Raw genomic sequence first — 22,698 nt, 5'->3', positions numbered from 1 at the left:
CTGAGGAGGAGGACCTGTCCATGTGTCTTCCTGAGGAGGGGGACCTGTACATGTGTCTTCCTGAGGAGGAGGACCTGTACATGGGTCTTCCTGAGGAGGAGGACCTGTACATGTGTCTTCCTGAGGAGGAGGACCTGTACATGTGTCTTCCTGAGGAGGGGGACCTGTACATGTGTCTTCCTGAGGAAGGGAACCTGTACATGTGTCTTCCTGAGGAAGGGGACCTGTACATGTGTCTTCCTGAGGAAGGGAACCTGTACATGTGTCTTCCTGAGGAGGAGGACCTGTACATGGGTCTTCCTGAGGAGGAGGACCTGTACATGTGTCTTCCTGAGGAGGGGGACCTGTACATGTGTCTTCCTGAGGAGGAGGACCTGTACATGTGTCTTCCTGAGGAGGGGGACCTGTACATGTGTCTTCCTGAGGAAGGGAACCTGTACATGTGTCTTCCTGAGGAAGGGGACCTGTACATGTGTCTTCCTGAGGAAGGGAACCTGTACATGTGTCTTCCTGAGGAGGAGGACCTGTACATGGGTCTTCCTGAGGAGGAGGACCTGTACATGTGTCTTCCTGAGGAGGGGGACCTGTACATGTGTCTTCCTGAGGAGGAGGACCTGTACATGTGTCTTCCTGAGGAGGGGGACCTGTACATGTGTCTTCCTGAGGAGGGGGACCTGTACATGTGTCTTCCTGAGGAGGAGGACCTGTACATGCATCTTCCTGAGGAGGGGGACCTGTACATGTGTCTTCCTGAGGAGGAGGACCTGTACATGTGACTTCTTGAGGAGGGGACCTTGCGGGCACTGCAGGATTTCAATCCATGGCGGTTTATTGTGTCACCGATGGTTTGTTTGGTGACTGTGGTCCCAACTACCTTGAGATCCTTCACAAGCTCCTCCCATGTAGTTCTGGGCGGATCCCTCACTTTTCTCATGACCATCCTCACCCCATGAGGAGAAATCTTCCATGGAGCTCCAGACCGAGGGGCGATTGATGGTTATTTTGTATTTCTTCCATTTGGGAATAATCTCTCCAACAGTCGTCTCCTCTCACCAAGCTTCTTGCTGATGGTCTTGTAGCCCATTCCAGCCTTGTGCAGGTCTCCAATCTTCTCCCCGACGTCCTCTGACAGATCCATGATGGTGAGGATTGGAGAGAAGAGATTCTGTGGACAGGACTGATCTGTGTACCACATGAGCACCTACTGGAGCCAGTCTGTGGGGGGCAGAATTATTGTTGGTTGGTGGGGGATCAAATACTTATTTTACTCCATTTATAACATGTGATTTTTTTTCTGGATTTTTGGTTGATATTCTGTTTCTATCATATAAAATACACCTCTGATAAAAATGATAGACCCGTCATTTCTATGTAAGTGGGCAAAACTTACACAATCTGCAGGGGAGCCAATCAGTATTTTCCCCAGCTATAAAGTCCTTAACTCCTCGGTGCCCAAGTGACACATGCGGCCCTTTGGTCCAGGTTGGGTAGCCCTTGGACCCCTTGCAGTCTATAGTGAGAGCACTTATTTGTAAAAGGGATTACCAGTGATTTCTACCAGCCTCACTTAGCATGTTCCCAGTCTCTGGATCGGGTCTCCATTTTTCCATCCAAACCTGTAGGATGTCCTCCTCCAATTCAGTAGAACCTTGACTAACATTGCATATGCTGAACATCATGGGGCTGATTTACTAAAGGCAAATAGACTGTGCAAGTGCAGTCACTAGAGCTTAGTAAATGAGATCACTCACTTCACTTTGCAAAAAAAAAAAAAAAAAAAAAAACACCCAACCACATGCAAGGAAAATAAATCACATCATTTACCACAAGACATTTGCTTTTCCAAAATCATCAATTAAAAAATAATAAATTCCACCTACATAAAAATATACAAAAAAGTCAGAAAAATTCCTTAAAAAGGAAGACATTGTTGTCACTCACATTAGCAAATTGCTCCAACAAACCTCTTTTCTGAATATCAGAGCTTGATAGGATTACAGATGGAACCTCAAATGTGTAGGTTGGCACACTTGCAGGGCAGGTGCAGTCTACTTCCTCCACTGCAGGTGGCGCTCTTCCACAATGGTCCTGCAGTTGGAGAGGAAGTCAAGAGGGAACATGGTTCCTCTATGGTTTACTGGGTCACCAGGGAACCTATCCCATTGGATGCTGCCAGGTGACTCTAGCAGCCATCTTGGGTCAGGCAGAGCCTTTTTATAAATATATATTTTAATAATAAATAATATATATATATATATATATATATATATATATATATATATATATATATATATATATATATATATATATATATACATATACATATACATACACATATACATACTATATATATATATATATATATATATATATATATATATATATATATAATAAATAATAGTAAATTAATATATTTTTTTTAAGGCCCTGGCTCCCAGTTTTGGCACGCGTTTTGCTTAGTTGGTAGAGACGGGGCAGGAACCCCATCTGATGGGCGACAGAACTAGCAGCAGGGAAAGGTTCCTGACGAGGAGGGAAGGCTTACGGCTCGCAAATTCTCTGGACATCTTCCTGCTTGGGCACAAGACGGACGGGCCGCATTCTTCCCCTCTCTACAGGAGCTGTCAGTTCAGCTGAACCCTCTCTACATGCTGTTGGACTGGAGCGTTCCCAGCTGGGCTACCTTCCCCCCCGGGGTTATCTGTGAACTGTCTTTGCATCATTTCAATACAAGTTCTTTTAAGTGGTTGTAAACCCTTACGAACCACTTTGACCTACAGGTATGCCTAGATTAAGGCTTACCTGTAGGTCCAAGAAATATCTCCTAAACCTACACGGTTTAGGAGATATTTGCCAAAACACAGGCACCGCTGTCTACGGCGCATGCGCCGTAGACAGCGGCGCGCAGGCGCACTGACTGCACCGCTGTCAACGGCGATATGCCGCGAGTGGCAGCTCCCGTGCGCGGGAGTGACGTCATTGCGGCTTCGTCCAATGACAGCACTGGAGCAGCGAGACCCACCGGGAAGATGGAGGCTCCGTACACAAGGGGACAGCGGTGACTTCGCTGGCTCCTGGGTCAGGTAAGTGACACATAATGGACTACTATGCGATGCGATGCAATGCGATGCATAGTAGTCCATTATGCTTTACCTTTGCAGGGAATCAAAGAGGAAGTAAACCCATCAGGGTTTAATTCCTCTTTCATCGCACTGGGCCTGTGTGTGGTATTGTCGCCGCACAGCGCTGCCCCCCCCCCCCCCCCACCTACATGGTTGAAGCTTCAAATAGCCAAATTCACATAAAAAGGTACACTAAGTCCTGTATTTTTTTTTGTCTTTGATATGCCAAAAGGCCTTCTGGTGTCTGCTGGGCCACGGAGGATTGGACAAACCAACTTTGTGGCTTCTTTCCTTGCCCCAACTTTATACTACCCTCCAAGTCAGCCATTCCCAACCACAGTTCTGTGGAACTTTCGGGTTCCTCCAGAATTTGCTAAGGCTCCCCTGAGCCGTGGCTGATTGACCTTCCAACTGATGGTGAGTTCTGGGGCCAATGGCACTTGGCAGAGCCAGCTGCAGGACAGCCATTGGTCTTTTTAGCTGCCTGAAAGGCCACTGTAAGAGCAGGGGGGGCATTTATACCACTGACCCCCAAAGACTAAGTCTTAGCAAGGGTTCCTCCGAGGCCCAAAACTTATTTCAAGATTGCCTCTGGGGTAAAAACATTGAGAAAGGCTTCTCCCAGGTTTTTTTTTTTTTTTTTTTTTTTACTAAACTATGCAACTGCCGTTTCTTTTTTTCAGGTCATCAAGTCGTTCTATAATGAGACGTACATCCGTCGCTACAACACGAATATTTCTGATAGCCTTCTGACATCACTGTGGTCCCTCTCTGTGGCCATATTCTCCGTAGGCGGGATGGTGGGCTCCCTCTCTGTGGGGTACTTCGCCAACCGTTTTGGCAGGTAAGGATGCCGCATTCTCTTTTAAGGTTATAGTTTGAGGACAATCTACAGTCTTTTTTAAGGCCTCATGCACACGGGCACAGGAGGCCGTATGACGTAAACTGTGGGCATATTTCTGCACCTGGGAGACACAGCTGCCATGTACACCCAATTGGATGGTATAGCACACCCAGCTAAATAGTAACGGATGGCTTAATACCAGTATGTATGAGTTTACGCCCGGTGGCGGCCTGTCCATTAGGAGCGCAGGGGTGCCGCCCCCCCTATCCATGCGCCCGGACCCCTAATCTACATCCAGGGAGCCCGTGTCCTATCATATATGGTCCCCCATCACATGTACAGGTCCCCTCCTCGGGAAGACACACACAGATTCCAAAAATAGCCGAGGATGAACGGCGCCTGCGCCGTGAGTCCAGGTTCTATGCCCACCATCCAAGTGGACATAGAGTAGGAATAAAAAGAGCCGAGCGCAGCGAGGCCGAGCCCGAAGCGTGGCGAGCGAAACTCGCCCGCAAAGGGGCCCTCTAATTTTCCTAACCCTATGTCCGCTGGGATGGTGGGGGCTACCACCTCTACTCACGGCGCAGGCGCCGTTCATCTTCGGAGATTTTTTGAAGCTTCTTCTGCCCCGTACTGTGCATGCGCAGAACGGGGCAGACACTATATGATGGCCGAACACTATCTGCCAGAACACCGTACGCATTGATTTCAATGTTTTTTTTTTTTCTTTGAAGCATGCGATTAGAGCCTAAGGCTCTAATAGGCTTCAAAAAGGGGTGGGTGCCCCGCCCAATTGATTGGCAATAGCGAGTATTCACACAGAGCGCACACTTACCAGCTTCTAATACCCAGCCAGGGCCTTCAGATGTCTGGTCAAGCCATATGACGCAGTAAACAGTTGATCCTGAAGGTGGTCAGATTCACGGCACTGGGACCACTATATAGTGCAGAAAAATCACGGCACCAACATAGTCCAAACTGAGGATAGTCCTGAGTCAGCTGTTTGGTAGTGAAGCCAGGTGGTCAGCATTTTCAGAGCGATAGCCACATGTGTGCCCGATCAGAGACCCCTGTGTTAGAAGAACAGAATAGAAGCTGTTAAAGGGACCAGACCAGTCACCAGACCAATCATTTCACCAACAATCGAGTAGATTTATATTATGTATTCCCACCACTGGGTGGCGCTATAGGTGTACATCTCAAATCTTGAAGTTTGGCAGCACATCATGAAGTATGTGAAAGTCTATTTGGATTACAATTCTATATTTGTTTTGCTGGTCGGATTGCGAGTGTCGCCATCAGCAGCAATGGGCATGTTTGTGGCACCATCTCGATCCCTACTACAGATCCCATTGTTACCCCTATTTACCTTTTATTACTCATTTATGGAGCCCTAGCACAGAGAACATGAAATCACTCGCATAGGAGCTCACAATCTAATGCACTGCTAGCTACACATAGGGAGTGTTTTGCTACACCCAGTTTTGGGTACAGCCCAGGTCATCTTCCAACCCCACACAGGAGGGAATTGTGGGGATTGAACCCAGGACCCTTATAGCTGCATGAAATCAGTTGGCAGCCTTGCTAAGGTGTAAGGGGCCATCCCCAAACTGTTCTCACAAAGTTGGGAGCACGAAATTGTCCAAAATGTCTTGGTATGTTGACGCCTTAAGAGTAGTGATGGACGAACTTCCGACGGGACGTTTCGCGAACGCGAAATGCGAACGGACCCAAACGTTCGCGAAACCGACCGTTCGCCGCGGGCCCCATTGACTTCAATGGGAGGCGAACTTTGCAAACCTTCATGTCGAATTTGCGGCCACGTGGTAATTATTAGGGGGTAAAACGTAGTCCCACCATCTGGACAATGACATAATACATGTATGAGGTGAATTTGGGATCGATAACTACAAGCATTTTTATTTTATTTGGGAAATTGTTCTAACAATTCAGGACTATGGAGCTAATGAAGGCAATGGAGGAGAGGGAAGGTCAGGGACCAGGGTAGGCAAAGAAGAGGGTGCAGGAGATGATCACCAGCAGCGTGACATACCGGAATGACACATGCACCGTGATAGAGGCATCTGACAGCAGCACCGTAATACAGAGCACTGACAGCAGCACCGTGACATACAGCGCTGACAGCAGCACCGTGACATACAGCGCTGACAGCAGCACCGTGACATACAGCGCTGACAGCAGCACCGTGACATACAGCGCTGACAGCAGCACCGTGACATACAGCGCTGACAGCAGCACCGTGACATACAGCGCTGACAGCAGCACCGTGACATACAGCGCTGACAGCAGCACCGTGACATACAGCGCTGACAGCAGCACCGTGACATACAGCGCTGACAGCAGCACCGTGACATACAGCGCTGACAGCAGCACCGTGACATACAGCACTGACAGCAGCACCGTAAGCAGCCCCAGGAGGAAGTCAGCACAGCACAGGGATGGTGTGATCCCCTCATAATAAGAACCCCCAGGAGGAAGTCAGCACAGCACAGGGATAGTGTGATCCCTTCATAATAAGAACCCCCAGGAGGAAGTCAGCACAGCACAGGGATATCATAAGCAGCCCCAGTAGAAATATGACACCGCTCAACCTCTTCAAAGAGGAGGGTAGGGGCATATAGTACGGTGTGCTTTTTTGGGTCAAGGAAGTGAGCCAAATGAATTAAGAAGGTCTGTGTGCTTGATTAAAAAAATAGTTTATAGACATATACATGGTCTACTGGTCACATGTGTTGAATTCCTCCGAGATCCATGCCTCATTCATTTTTAGAAATGTGAGGTAGTTAACACTGTGGTGAGCTAGGCGAGTACGCTTATCGGTCACAATCCCCCCTGCTGCGCTGAACGTCCTTTCGGACAGGACACTGGATGAGGGGCAAGCCAACAGTTCGATTGCAAATTGGGCAAGCTCTGGCCAGAGGTCAAGCCTGCCCACCCAGTAGTCTAGGGGTTCATCACTCCTCAGAGCGTCCACATCGGCCGTTAACCCAATGTAGTCGGACACCTGACGGTCTAGGCGTTCCCTGATGCTGGATCCGGATGACACCTGTCGATGGGTCGGCTGAAAGAATGACCTCATATCCGAAGTCACCAACACATCTTCAAACCGGCCTCTTCTTGCAGGCGCTGTTGGATTGGTACCCGCAAATCCTTCTCTGGGAGTGGGAATTGCTCCTCTGCCAGCGCACGCAAAAGCAGAATGCAGCATTTCTCGAAGCAAGGCCTGGAAGTGCTGCATTCTGACAGCCCTCTGCGACGGCGGTAACATTTCCGCCATTTTGTGTTTGTACCGGGGGTCTAAGTACGTTGCCACCCAGTACTGGTCCTTGACCCTCATGCTTTTTATACGGGGGTCCCTATTAAAACACTGGAGCATGAAGGCCCCCATTTGCACTAAAGTGGAAGCGGTGTGGTGGCCTGGCTCCTGCTCATCATCCAGGATAATGTCGTCCTCTTCATTCTCCTCTCCCCATCCTCGCACAACAGGGATCCCAGAAAGGTTTAAAGCATGCTCTTCTTGCTCCTGCTCATCCGCCCCGGCACCATCCTCCTCTGACTCCTCATCAGACTCCTGTTGTTGACTTGTCTCAGATAGAGTAGCCCCCCCTGGGAATTCATCCAGCATTGCGACTTCCTCATCTTCCCGCTCCTGCTCCTCCACAGCCTGATCAATGACACGACGCAATGCACGCTCCAGAAAGAAGGCATAAGGTACCATGTCACTGATGGCGCCATGGCTGCGACTGACCAGTTTGGTGATCTCCTCAAATGGCCGCAGAAGTCTGCATGTGTCGCGCATGAGCAGCCACTGGCGCGGTGAAAAAAAACCCAGCTCCCCAGAACCGTTTCTTTCGCAGAGTTCATACAGGTAGACGTTAACTGCACGTTTCTGCTGGAGCAGCCTATCAAGCATATAGAAGGTTGAGTTCCATCGCGTCGGGCAATCGCAAATAAGACGTCTGACCGGCAGATGGTGTCGCCGCTGAATGTCAGCAAGGCGAGCCATGGCCGTGTAAGATCTTCTGAAATGGGCAGAGATTTTCCTTGCCTGCCGCAAGATGTCCTGGACCCCAGGGTATTTGACAAGGAATCGCTGCACGACCAAGTTTAAGACGTGTGCCATGCACGGCACGTGCGTGATTTTGCCCTGTTTCAATGCGCTAAGCAGATTGGCACCGTTGTCACACACCACTTTACCAACTGTCAAATTGAGCGGTGTTAGCCACTCATCTGCCTGTGAACGCAAAGCTGAAAGGAGTGCCGGGCCAGTGTGGCTCTTTGCTTCCAGGCACAACAGACGCAGCACGGCATGGCAACGTCTCACCTGGCATGTGGAATAGGTTCTGGGGAGCTTGGGCGGTGCAGTGGAAGAGACGCTAGCAGCGGAAAAGGAGGAGGCAGCTGAGGAGGAGAGGGAGGAGGATGGAGTAGGAGGAGGAGAAGAAGAGTCAGGCCTGCATGCAATCCGTGGCGGTAAAACCAAATCTACACGGGTGCCACGGGTTACATGCTTGACGGCCGTCAGAAGGTTCACCCAGTGGGCAGTAAAACTGATATACCTTCCCTGCCCGTGTTTGCTAGACCACGTGTCTGTGGTCAGATGTATCTTGGCACCGACACTGTGTGCCAGAGATACATTCACTTGCCGCTGAACATGGCCATATAGCTCTGGGATGCCCTTCTCTGAGAAATACTTCCTTCCTGGGACCTTCCATTGTGGTGTTCCAATGGCCACAAATTTGCGAAAGGCCTCCGAGTCCACCAGTTTATATGGCAGTAGTTGGCGGGCTATGAGTTCTGACAAGCCAGCCGCCAACCGTTGGGCAAGAGGGTTATCCGGCATCATCATTTTTTTACGCTCAAACATTAGGCCCACGGAAGCCTGCCTTTTTGCAGAAAAATGTGAGCTTGGCGTGATGGATGCTGCAGTATAGGTGAGCGGTCAGCAGTGGTGCACGTCAACCCTATCTATTGTGGACCTATAGCGGTCCTTACAGAACAGCAGACTGTACCGCACTCAAGCCTATGTACCGTAGCACCCTATACCAAGTTACCAGTCCTTATAAGAACTTTTGTGGACCAAGCAGGTTGTGTATTAGTGTTTAGCAGACTGTACGTCAGTCCCTATACCGCTGAAGGACTGCTGCAGTATAGGGCAGCGGTCAGCAGTGGTGCACGTCAACCCTATCTATTGTGGACCGATAGCGGTCCTTACAGAACAGCAGACTGTATCGCACTCAAGCCTATGTACCGTAGCACCCTATACCAAGTTACCAGTCCTTATAAGAACTTTTGTGGACCAAGCAGGTTGTGTATTAGTGTTTAGCAGACTGTACGTCAGTCCCTATACCGCTGAAGGACTGCTGCAGTATAGGGCAGCGGTCAGCAGTGGTGCACGTCAACCCTATCTATTGTGGACCGATAGCGGTCCTTACAGAACAGCAGACTGTACCGCACTCAAGCCTATGTACCGTAGCACCCTATACCAAGTTACCAGTCCTTATAAGAACTTTTGTGGAACAAGCAGGTTGTGTGTTAGTGATTAGCAGACTGTACGTCAGTCCCTATACCGCTGAAGGACTGCTGCAGTATAGGTGAGCGGTCAGCAGTGGTGCACGTCAACCCTATCTATTGTGGACCGATAGCGGTCCTTACAGAACAGCAGACTGTACCGCACTCAAGCCTATGTACCGTAGCACCCTATACCAAGTTACCAGTCCTTATAAGAACTTTTGTGGAACAAGCAGGTTGTGTGTTAGTGATTAGCAGACTGTACGTCAGTCCCTATACCGCTGAAGGACTGCTGCAGTATAGGTGAGCGGTCAGCAGTGGTGCACGTCAACCCTATCTATTGTGGACCGATAGCGGTCCTTACAGAACAGCAGACTGTACCGCACTCAAGCCTATGTACCGTAGCACCCTATACCAAGTTACCAGTCCTTATAAGAACTTTTGTGGAACAAGCAGGTTGTGTGTTAGTGATTAGCAGACTGTACGTCAGTCCCTATACCGCTGAAGGACTGCTGCAGTATAGGTGAGCGGTCAGCAGTGGTGCACGTCAACCCTATCTATTGTGGACCGATAGCGGTCCTTACAGAACAGCAGACTGTACCGCACTCAAGCCTATGTACCGTAGCACCCTATACCAAGTTACCAGTCCTTATAAGAACTTTTGTGGAACAAGCAGGTTGTGTGTTAGTGATTAGCAGACTGTACGTCAGTCCCTATACCGCTGAAGGACTGCTGCAGTATAGGTGAGCGGTCAGCAGTGGTGCACGTCAACCCTATCTATTGTGGACCGATAGCGGTCCTTACAGAACAGCAGACTGTACCGCACTCAAGCCTATGTACCGTAGCACCCTATACCAAGTTACCAGTCCTTATAAGAACTTTTGTGGACCAAGCAGGTTGTGTATTAGTGTTTAGCAGACTGTACGTCAGTCCCTATACCGCTGAAGGACTGCTGCAGTATAGGGCAGCGGTCAGCAGTGGTGCACGTCAACCCTATCTATTGTGGACCGATAGCGGTCCTTACAGAACAGCAGACTGTACCGCACTCAAGCCTATGTACCGTAGCACCCTATACCAAGTTACCAGTCCTTATAAGAACTTTTGTGGAACAAGCAGGTTGTGTGTTAGTGATTAGCAGACTGTACGTCAGTCCCTATACCGCTGAAGGACTGCTGCAGTATAGGTGAGCGGTCAGCAGTGGTGCACGTCAACCCTATCTATTGTGGACCGATAGCGGTCCTTACAGAACAGCAGACTGTACCGCACTCAAGCCTATGTACCGTAGCACCCTATACCAAGTTACCAGTCCTTATAAGAACTTTTGTGGAACAAGCAGGTTGTGTGTTAGTGATTAGCAGACTGTACGTCAGTCCCTATACCGCTGAAGGACTGCTGCAGTATAGGTGAGCGGTCAGCAGTGGTGCACGTCAACCCTATCTATTGTGGACCGATAGCGGTCCTTACAGAACAGCAGACTGTACCGCACTCAAGCCTATGTACCGTAGCACCCTATACCAAGTTACCAGTCCTTATAAGAACTTTTGTGGACCAAGCAGGTTGTGTATTAGTGTTTAGCAGACTGTACGTCAGTCCCTATACCGCTGAAGGACTGCTGCAGTATAGGGCAGCGGTCAGCAGTGGTGCACGTCAACCCTATCTATTGTGGACCGATAGCGGTCCTTACAGAACAGCAGACTGTACCGCACTCAAGCCTATGTACCGTAGCACCCTATACCAAGTTACCAGTCCTTATAAGAACTTTTGTGGACCAAGCAGGTTGTGTATTAGTGTTTAGCAGACTGTACGTCAGTCCCTATACCGCTGAAGGACTGCTGCAGTATAGGGCAGCGGTCAGCAGTGGTGCACGTCAACCCTATCTATTGTGGACCGATAGCGGTCCTTACAGAACAGCAGACTGTACCGCACTCAAGCCTATGTACCGTAGCACCCTATACCAAGTTACCAGTCCTTATAAGAACTTTTGTGGAACAAGCAGGTTGTGTGTTAGTGATTAGCAGACTGTACGTCAGTCCCTATACCGCTGAAGGACTGCTGCAGTATAGGGCAGCGGTCAGCAGTGGTGCACGTCAACCCTATCTATTGTGGACCGATAGCGGTCCTTACAGAACAGCAGACTGTACCGCACTCAAGCCTATGTACCGTAGCACCCTATACCAAGTTACCAGTCCTTATAAGAACTTTTGTGGAACAAGTGAGTTGTGAATGTTTAGCAGACTGCAGCAGAAGGGCAGCAGTCAAGTATAATATCCTTTCTATATTTGGAAGAAAGAATATTATACATGTACAAGCCTATTACTGTACCACTGATACCAGTCCTGAAAAGAACCTTTGTGGAACTAATAATAACAGCAAGTCTTTAAAATTACCCTCACTGCCTGACAACACTGCTTCCTTCCTGTCCCTATACAAATTGGCAAAAAAAGAGAACGATTAGTGGTTACTGGAACAGCTCTTTTGTGGACCTTGATAGTAACAGCTAATGATGATGATGATGATGATGATGATGAAAGACTAATCTGGCTGTCCCTGTAGCATACACCGTCCTTTCCCTTTCTCTAAACTAACAAAAGACACTCAGGCTGCTGCAAGAATCAGCAGCACAGCAAACCTATCAACACCTAACACCTATACCAGTCCTGAAAAGAACTTTTGTGTACCAAATAGCTAGTGGTTTATCTCTCCCTACTCCACACAGGAACCTGTCCCTATCTTAACAGAAGAAAGAATGTAAAATGGCCACCGGATCGGGTGTATTTATAGGTTAGGGGGAATGTACAAGTGTCCATGTGCTGTCATGTCTCAATTGGCTGTCCTGTATCACATGATAAACGTGTCACCAAAGGTTAAAGTTCTTGTATACATTAAACACGTAAGTCCGCCGCGGCGAACGACGGAAAAAGGCGTTCGAACGTGCGGACCGCGAATGTCGGAAATTCGCCGCGAAACGACCGCCGGGCGAACCGTTCGGCCATCACTACTTAAGAGTTCCCTTCGTTGGAACTAAAGGGGCCAAGCCCAACCCCTACACTATAATCCACCTCCACCAAATGGTTTGGACCAGTGCACAAAGCAAGGTCCATAATGACATAGTTACATAGTCAGGTTGAATAAAGACACCAGTCCATCCTGTGAGTGTCTACAATTGTCCCTATCCCTGTACATTGCACACTCACATAAGTCCCTACCCTCAAGGAGCCCACAATCCAAGGTCCCCATTCATATACTAGGGGCCAATTTTAGACAGAAGCCAATTAACCTACCTGCATGTCTTTGGAGTGTGGGAGGAAACCGGAGTACCCGGAGAAAACCCACACAGGCACAGGGAGAACATACAAACTTCAGGCAGGTAGTGTCACGGTTAGGATTTGAACCAGCGACCCTTCTTACTGTTAGGTGAGAGTGCTAACCACTACACCACTGTGCCACCCACATGGTTGAGCAAGTTTAGGGTGGAGGAACTTGACTGGAGAGTTCTGACCTCAATGTCTGTTTATTATTTAGAAAACGATGATAGTAGTCAGGAAATGCACAATATTTACTGGATTATTGTAATACAGCTGTATCATTACAATGTTGTGCCTACAGGCTGCAGATATGGAGGTCCGGCTCTGTGGAAGCTGCCCGTGCTTCCTATTTAATGGTTGCTAATTTGTCATAACTATATTACCTGCCTAAAGGGGAAATTGAGGGAGCGTGGCATAGGTTCTGTGGAATCCCAAGGTTTCTCTAGAGCACCCTTACACTGGGGATCAATGGGAAGAAGCAACCCTTACAGTGGTAGTCACAATGCTCCCCCTACAGGTGGCTACAAAAGATAGGTTGTGTCTTTCTGCTGGCCCTGCCAAGTGGCATTGGCCCCAGAACTATGCGGCCACCACCAAATGGGAGGTCAATCAGCCACAGTTCAAGGAATCCCCCCAGCAAACTCTTGAGAAACCCTGCTTGAAATTGGGTGATCAAATGTCTATGGAGCACCTACAGCAGCCTCTCAACATTTTCAACACAGAAGCACCCTTGAAATAACTTTCTGCTAAAATTTACTACTGGTATCTTAAGGTCAGTGGGAAGAATCCTTCTTGCACTTGTGGTCATTGGGTAGAAGTCCCCCCTTACAGATAGCTAAAAAGATCAATGGTGTCATTGGGAACTGGTCTGAGGGGCAGAAATTGACCATAGCTCAAGGAACCCCTGGCAACCTCTAGAGATACATGGTACCCTGGTTGAGAAACCCTGCTTTAAAGGTTGCTAGGGGTTCCTTGAGCAATGCTGGATCTTGATCTCCCATCTACATGGACCACCAATCTTAGGGGCTAATTTTCCACTGGCATCCAATGTAAGAGTTCACTTCTACACTGACCAACAATGTAAGAAGTAACTTTTCAATGGACCACTAACGTAAGAGGTTCTTCTCTAAGGCCTTTAGTATTGGAGGACACCAAACTTTTCACAGCGTATGTTTTTGGAAAATATCATTATTCATTTGGTTTGATATTTATATATAACCATGGTTCTCATTTGCCCATTTCCAGGAGGAATGCCATGCTACTAGTCAATGTTTTTGCTCTGGTCGGAGGTGCCTTAATGGCACTTTCTCAGATTGCCTGGGCCATAGAGATGCTGATTATTGGAAGATTCATCATTGGAGTTTTCTCTGGGTTCTGCACTGGTCTAGTGCCGATGTACATTGGGGAACTGGCGCCCACTGCTTACCGAGGAGCTTTGGGGACACTCAACCAGCTTGGCATCGTGATTGGAATATTGATAGCACAGGTGGGTACATGATGTGTCAGAGAAAGTACACTTTATTTGATAAAGAAATAGAGTGCAATGTTATATCTAGTAGTAGGTGGTCACAGTCAACTGGGCTTGTTCTGTAATGTTGAAAAAGTCTTCAAGCTGCTCTTCAGTTCTAATGAACGTCAGGAACATAGCCCAACATTAAAGTGGTTGTGAATTCTGTACAGCCACTTTTACCTACAGGTAAGCCTATATTAAGGTTTACCTGTAGGTGCTGGAAATATCTCCTGAACCTGCACAGTTTAGGAGGTACAGTATTTACTATATACGTGTGTGCCGACATCATTGACGCATGCGCACTTTAGAAAGGGCGGGGTCGTGCCGTTTCTAAAGGGATCATGCCATGACTAGCGGCTCCCGCGCGCTTGCAGCCAGTCACAGAGCCCGGAGTCCGCGGCCCCGGAAGGAAGAGGGGTGAAGATGGACGATTCCAGCAGGGACATCGGTGACATCGCAGGCTTCGTTTTCAGGTAAGTGACACATAATGCATAGTAGCCCATTATGCTTTACCTTTGCAGGTAAATAAAGAGGAAGTAAAACCCATTAAGGTTTACTTCCTCTTTAATATCCACACAGGAAATGAGGGAAAGTGGGGGAGGAGGGCGAAGCTCCGCTTTAATGACTGTGGATCAAATGTCTCCCATGTAGCACCAAAAAAAAAAAAAAAACCACTTATTGTTGCCACATCATGGGACTCCTTACTATCGAATGAATCAGTGGTTTGTTTCTTTTTGGTGCTACATTTCAGTATAATGCTCATCTATGTGTTCTGTGGCCTAAGTCTTCATCAGTCTTTTTCAAACTTTTTACCCCAGAAGAACCATTGAAATCATTTTCAGGTTTCTGGGAACTCTGCTAAGATTAGTCCATTGAAGGTCATAAGGAAAATGCTCCTTACATTAGTTGTCAGTGGAAAGAATAACCCCTAAGTACACACGGTCGGAGATTCCGACGGAATGTGTCCGATCGGACCGTTTTGTCGGATATTCCGAATGTGTGTGGTCTCCATCGGACTGTTTCCGTCGGAGTATCCGACGGACCAAGTTTTCCAACTTGTTGGTAAAATTTTCAGACAAAATGCTCCGATCGGACATACTCCGATCGGACAAAGTGCCACGCATGCTCAGATCAAATTCCTACATCAAAGCTATTGGCTACTAGCCTGATGGTAGTCCCGTTGTAATGAAATAACGTCACCACATTCTGAACAATCGGATTTTCCGACAACTTCGTCCGACCGTGTGTATGCAACAGTTTCGGTCAAAATCCATCGGACAAAATCCGACTGACAAAATCCGACGGATTTGGTTGTTGGAATGTCGGGCCGTGTGTACAAGGGCTTACAGTGCTGGTTAGACTGTCACCCTCAGAGTCAGCTGAAATGATCTTTGGTGTCAGGCTACTGGCTCTGCTAAGTGGCAATGGACCTGTAAATATGAAGGCACCTTCAGATGGAAGGTTAACTAGCCACAGCTAAAGGAATCCCTAGCAACCTTGGGAGGAACCCTAGGGTTCCACAAAACCCTGGTTGAAAATGCCTGGTCTAAGTAATTAAAAATGGCAACTGTCAAGCTTAAGACAGGCTTTCCATTGGTGTGGATGATGCGTATGTTGGACAGGTCTCATAAATTACAAGTTTTCAGGATAGTGGCTATGGTTCTTGGATAGGCTACACAGTTGTGATCTCAGAAGAACAGAGTTTGAAGTAAGAACAGTCTATAATGGAAGTGACTACATTAGTCTTTATCAACCTTTTTACCCCAGAAGAACCCTTGAAATAATTTTTGGGTTTCTGGGAACCCCTGCCAACATTAATCCCTTGGAAGTCATAAGGAAAATGCTCCTTGCATTAGTGGTCAGTGGAAGGAATGACCCCTCACCGTGCTGGTTAGACTGTTACCCTCAGAGTCAGCTGAAAATATCTTTGGTGTCATGCTACCGGCTCTGCCAAGTGGCAATTGACCTGGAGATATGAAGGCACCATCAGATGGAAGGTTAACTATCCACAGCACAAGGAACCCCTAGCAACCTTGGGAGGAACCCTAGGGTTCCACAAAACTCTAGTTGAAAATGCCTGGTCTAAGTAATTAAAAATGGCAACTGTCAGGCTTAAGACAGGCTTTCCATTGGCATGGATGGTGCGTATTATGTTGGACAGGTCTCATAAATTACAAGTTTTCAGGATATTGGCTATGGTGCTTGGATAGGCTGCACTGTTGTGATCTCAGAAGAACAGAGTTTGAAGTAAGAACAGTCTATAATGGAAGTGGTAGAGATGTTCTGTGGCCTCAGTCTACATTAGTCTTTATCAACCTTTTTACCCCAGAAGAACCCTTGAAATAATTTTTGGGTTTCTGGGAACCCCTGCCAACATTAGTCCCTTGGAAGTCATAAGGAAAATACTCCTTACATTAGTGGTCAGTGGAAGGAATGACCCCTTGCAATGCTGGTCACCCTCAGAGTCAGCTGAAAATATCTTTGGTGTCATGCTACCGGCTCTGCCAAGTGGCAATGGAGCTGGAGATATGAAGGCACCATCAGATGGAAGGTTAACTATCCACAGCACAAGGAACCCCTAGCAACCTTGGGAGGAACCCTAGGGTTCCACAAAACTCTGGTTGAAAATGCCTGGTCAACTGCCAAGCTTAAGACAGGCTTTCCATTGACATGGATGGTGCGCATGTTGGATGGGTCTCAAAAATCACACGTTTTCAGGATATTGGCTACTTTGCTGGATAGGCTGCACAGTCATAATCTCTGAAGAGCGGAGTATGACCTAAGAACAGTCTATAATGTGAGTGGTGAGAAGGGGAGCGGAAAAGAAGAGCACTTATCATTTATATGTGTTATTCCACTTTTAACTGACTCTTGTTTCTTGCTGCTGTTTCCAGGTTTTTGGTCTTGACATCATCTTGGGTTCAGCGACCCTCTGGCCCCTGTTGTTGGGTATCACAGTCCTCCTGGCAATCATCCAGTGTGTCCTGCTGCCATTCTGTCCTGAAAGCCCCCGCTACCTGCTGATCATCAAAAATGAACCGGACAGAGCTGAAAAAAGTGAGTCCTGAGCAGTTATTATTACTACAGGAGGTGCCGAGGGGTCCACTTTCCTGGGGACCATATGAGGTCAGGGTACCAAAGTCATGACTGTTCCTCTCTCTTATCCACCAGCTGTGTGCAGAATACTCTTTATCTCAGAGTACATCTCCACCCGAGATTTTCTTCATTACCTTATTACCTTATCTAATGATTGGGAGACTGATTGGCTTGTTGGAGAAATTTCATCTACATTGATAACTTGAAAAGTGTGAAAAGTTCATCTCCTTTTTTTTTTGTTTTGGCTAGAGCGTTGAAAGGTTAGAACCCTTTTTTTTCGGCCAGATGGAGGTGGCCGGCGCTTGCCGCAAGCACCACCCCCTTCACGGGAGATGGACAGGAGGGCAGCGAGACTAACCTTAATATAGGAGGGCGACCATTCTCCTCTCCATTCTCCTGTGGGCTGAACAGGAGGTGTGTCCTGAGACACGATTGGGAGTCCTAAGACTCCCTGGCCAAGCGGGTCTCAGGAGCTGCTTCCTGATTGGCCCAGGAGGAGAATCAAGAAGACTATAATAGCGAATATTAATTTGCTATTGTCACAAAACTGGGTGGGCTCAGGGCGTAGTCCTCTGCGCCCCGAGCCCACCCTTTTTTGAAGCCAATTACAGCCTCAGGCTCTAATCATGTGCTTAAAAAAAAAACCCCATTGGAATCCATTCGTCCGCTGCCCTGCATGTAGATTAGGGTCCAGGCGCATGGACTAGGGGGGCGGCGCCCCAGCGCCCCGGGTAGACCTGCCTTCACTGGTCCCCACTCTGGTCCTGATGGGCATTGTCAACAGAAAGTGAGATGGGAGATCCAAAATGTTACAGGTGTTAGTGATGCAGGAAAAGAGGGGAAATCGTCCAATAGGAGCACCTGTTCAGCGACAATCTCGTAGGATCTCTCACTTTGGAAAGATGTCCTCCCACCTTCTTTGTCAGGTCACCAACCTGGCTGATCTGTTTGGCAGGGCTGTATAAATCCCAGTATTTTATTGACAGAAATACAATTTCTTTTGATTGATAGACAGTATATACTGTATATATTTACCGTCTATTTGGCTTTAAAGAAGTCTCACTTCCATTTTTTTTTAATGTGTCCTGTTCCACAGGGGAAAAAGGACATGTAGTACTTTGTCCCATCTTCCTACGTGCTTAATAAGGCTAGCTACAAAGCTTGAAAGGGTACCCCTCCTCTCTTCCATGGCTGGCCGACAACACAGCTAGCAAGGAGATAGCAGCTTTGAATAACGGCCCTTTCCTCCATCTCCAAGCACTTGCAGTGCAGCTTACAAGCCCCCCACCCCCTGCATTCCTTAGAGTCCATCCAGTCCATCGTTGTTGGATGGGCATGGAGGGAGGATGTGTAAGGTATCCTACCCCACAACTGGCCTTAGCAAGCATTTAGGAAGATGGTGAACAGAACACATGAACTCCTTTATGTATACGTACGTATACATATGTGTTGGCAAAAGGGCGGACATATATATGTGTATATGTGTATATATATATGTGTGTGTGTGTCGCTGGGCTGCCGTGATCACCGTGCGCTCCCAGCACAAAGGACGAGCCCTCAAAGACAGCTCTTGGTTCAGACTAAAGATCAGTAGCTAGCTGGACCGGCTTCCTGTAGGCAGGTGCAGTCTGTTGTCTCCACCGCAGGTAGCGCTCAACCGCAGAGGCAATGTAAAGGGAGGGGAAGTCATGAGGAACATGGCTCCTCTATGGTTTCCTGAGTCTCTGGGGCAGTGATCCGATTGGATGCTGGTCGCCCATGTGACTCTGGCGGCCACCTTGGGTGTGGCAGAATCTATTTAAGACCCTGGCCCCTGCGTTTGGTGTGTACTCATGTGTGGGTAGTGTAGGGACATGTCACCCATCTGTCAGGGACAGTATTAGCAGCAGGGAGACGTTCCAGTTGAGTAGGGAAGGCTTAGGGATCTGCACATTCCTTGGATACCTGGCCGTTTGGGCTCGGAATGGCCAGGCTGCACTCTGCCCCTCCAGACAGACGCTGTCTAGTTGGGCTGAAGCCTGCTCGGCTACACGCTGTTGGTACCGGTGAGTGTTCCCGGTTGGGCCTCCTACCACTGGGTTGTTGTGAACTATTTGCCTTATTTCAATGCAAATTCTACCTTTTGCACCTGGACTGTGTGCGTGTTATTGTCCCCCAACCACGCCGCACCCAACCACAGTCCAACCATGTGACCACTGAGACAGTAGTCACATGATCACCATCCTTTCCACCCCCCCCGGGCTTTCAGAACTGTTTACAGAGAAGCGGGGTTAAAAAAATAGATGTAAGTGAGAATAATTTTTCTCTTGTGAATTACATAATTTATCACAAACTACGGAAAAAATGCCGGCCCCCGAAAGATTAAAGCCCTAAACCTACTGGCCAGATTACCCAATCGTAAACCGCCACTTATTTGTGTCATTTATGGGCCCCATATTGGCTCTCCATGTGTTTTATACAATATTCGGTGTTAGTTTTACAGAAACTTCGACAATCCCACGACGTGTCCTCGGAAATTACAGAAATGAAGGAGGAAGGGGAGCGGATGTCGCAGGAGAAGCCCGTGTCCTTTATTGAATTATTCCGCTCCAGGCAGTATCGCCAGCCCATCATTATCGCCATCGTCCTGCAGCTGTCGCAGCAACTATCCGGGATCAATGCCGTGCGTATCCTCCCTGTCTATCTTCTGAGCCTTTTCTCAGCTTCTTTCAGCTTCCTCTTACTATGCAGGCCAGCCAGGCCAAAGCGCAAGAGAGGGCAGATCAGAGCGGGGTAAGGCTCCATTCACACTTGTGCGACTCCAAAGTTGCGCTGGCTTTGGAATGCGACTTTGATGCAAGTTTGACGCAACTTGACACACCTTTGGATGGGTGCAACTTGGATACGCCTTTGGCTTTGACCAGTGTTAATGGCCAACTGTTGCACAATTTTTCCATTGTATAACATTCAGGTACGACTTTCATGCAACTTTTGAGGGTTAACATTGAAGTCCATGGCTCTCAAGTTGCATGAAAGTTGGGCCAAAGTATTGCATGAACTACTTTGAAGTCGCTGCAACTTGCACATAGTGTATATGAATGGTTATCATTGGAAAACACGGGGAAAGACTTGTCATGCGAGTTTGATGTCCAAAGCTGCATGACAAGTTGCATGTCAGAAACCATGAAATCAGACAGAGTCAAGAAGTAAAGTTAAATTACACCTGTTTAATAATAAAAGTAAATAGAACAAATGTAGTCAAAAGCCAGAGTTCAGGAACAGCCAAAGCCAAATGTCAGGGAGCCGGAGATGAGCGTATTAAAACAGCAAGCAGGATCTGGAGCCAGAAGGGATGTCAGCCAAGCAAGTCTTTAACAGGAATGCAGGAGAGGGTCTCTGTGATGTTGACCAAGGCGAAGGCAGAGATCATCTGGACTGGATGGCTTAAGTAGACAGGACTGACGAGCAGGATATCATCAACAGCTGAGTAACTGGAGAGATAGGAGCTGGCAATTAGCCGACAGCTGAGCGGCCAGCTCAGAGAAAGAAGGACTGAGCCCAGTCCTGATATCGCATAAGCGTGAATGGAGCCTAAATATTTAGGGCTGAAATAGTACTACTCAGAGGGGGGGGGGGACTAGTAACATTTGACCTGCAAGAAAATACAATCAACTGGACCCTTTCATGGTGGGGAAAGTTTATTGGTGTGGGGGGGGGGGGGGGGGTGGGCTAAAGAGAGTGCAGAGCACAAAGAGGAGTATTTATGGGGAAAAAAATGTGCAGAGCTATTTGTTCTGTGCAAATGCCGGCAGAATCGAATGTTACTGGGCTATTTTATCTGCAGGTCAAATGTTCCTGGTTCGTACAGAATAGAATGAATCAGGAAAATACAGCCTATGACAATAACGATTTTAGAAATTATGGATTTAATTCCTATGATCATCAGCTCCAAATAGTGGCCATAATGCAATGTTTTCCTGATTCCCTCCATGAAGAACACCCGACCTGGAGAGAAAATAGCCTAATAACATTCCTTTTGCCCCCCCCATTCACACAGGACAAATATAGCATACACACAGTTTCACCAGATGGACAGCTCTGCGGTTTGTTTATTCATTGACCCTAAAGTGGTCGGCAAGCCATGGTGAAAGGCGGTGTTGTCCTAAAGAATACAATCTATTGTCACACACCTTTTGACATGTATATGCAAAAAAAAAAAAACAAAAAAAAAAAAAATGAGGGATCATAAGGGATAAAGTATAAATTAAGAAGTACTTTATGAACTGAACAAGGTGACTACTCTACAAATTAAAGAAACTCAACTAATAAAGTATGAAATAAAATTCTATGCTATCGCCCCGCACTGATCGAGGTCCTAATGATGGAGTATTTCCACTTAGGGCCACCGGCCCTTCATATATTATTTGTACTCACTTTCTGCCACTGGCCTTGGCATCTGTTCACTGTTTTGTGAGTTTGTTTTTTATTCAATTAAAAATATAATGAAGGAAAAAATACACACCTTCCACTAGAGTGAAGAGGAAACTTGAGGGGAGGTTCAAATCCACAAAAAATAAGTAAACTGATTATTAGGGGAGTAACTACAGGGGTCACAGGGGTCGTAATTGCGACCCTGCCCCATGCTCCAGGGGACCTGTGTGGCCCTCCCTGTATACCTGGATAGGGGGGGCGGCGGAGCGTCATGTAGAGAAACCGATCCCCTCCATTTTCCTCCTGAAAGCCTGCTTCTCCTCCTCTCCCTCCCTGCAGGAGGAAAATGGAGGTGATTGGTTCCTCTGTATGCCACCCCGCCATCCCTCCTATGCAGGTATACAGGGGGGCCACACGGGTCCCCTGCAGCATGAGGCCGGGTCACAATCAGGACCCCTGTAGTCACCCAGCCGCCCCTCCTATGCAGGCTCTGTGGCCTCCCTGTGTGCTCTCCTGCCACCCTACCCCCCCACCCCATGCCATGTTCCCCCCTCCCCTCTCCCGCCGGTTGCATGCAGGGGATGTGTCAGGATGGAGGGCAGGGAAGCGGCTGGTAAAAATTTAATTTACCAGCCACTTCTTTTTTTCTGTCATTGATCCGTACTGATCGCTTCTGTGTCCATTCATAACTTAAGAATAGTAAACAGTGTTTACTATGCTGCAGTTTGTGAATGGAGGGGAAGCTCTGTACAGAGCTATACTTGTTCATTCTGAGGCTGCAGGGAAGGAGATTGAGGGCTGTGTTATCAATCAATGTCTCTGTCTCAAAAGTGAGACATCAGAGGTCTGTTTAGACCCCTGATATTTAATCATATTCCC

At 47.8% G+C, this 22,698-nt stretch overlaps 1 protein-coding gene across 1 annotated transcript in view; it reads left to right on the top strand.

The window, feature by feature from the left end:
• LOC143930993 (solute carrier family 2, facilitated glucose transporter member 3-like) overlaps positions 1-22,698 on the top strand; it is a 49,946-nt gene that overhangs the window by 18,564 nt on the left and 8,684 nt on the right. Inside the window, exons 3-6 of the mRNA XM_077455707.1 lie at positions 3,806-3,966; positions 14,049-14,289; positions 17,208-17,370; positions 19,884-20,071. Of these exons, the coding sequence (XP_077311833.1) occupies positions 3,806-3,966; positions 14,049-14,289; positions 17,208-17,370; positions 19,884-20,071 (753 nt within the window). The remainder of the gene's footprint in view (positions 1-3,805; positions 3,967-14,048; positions 14,290-17,207; positions 17,371-19,883; positions 20,072-22,698) is intronic.

Source organism: Lithobates pipiens, unplaced genomic scaffold (assembly GCF_037356315.1).
Source record: "Lithobates pipiens isolate NorthernLeopardFrog02 unplaced genomic scaffold, aLitPip1_a1.2 Scaffold_25, whole genome shotgun sequence".
Classification (NCBI taxonomy): Eukaryota; Metazoa; Chordata; class Amphibia; order Anura; family Ranidae; genus Lithobates; species Lithobates pipiens.
This window is presented reverse-complemented; position numbering and strand designations above follow the sequence as displayed.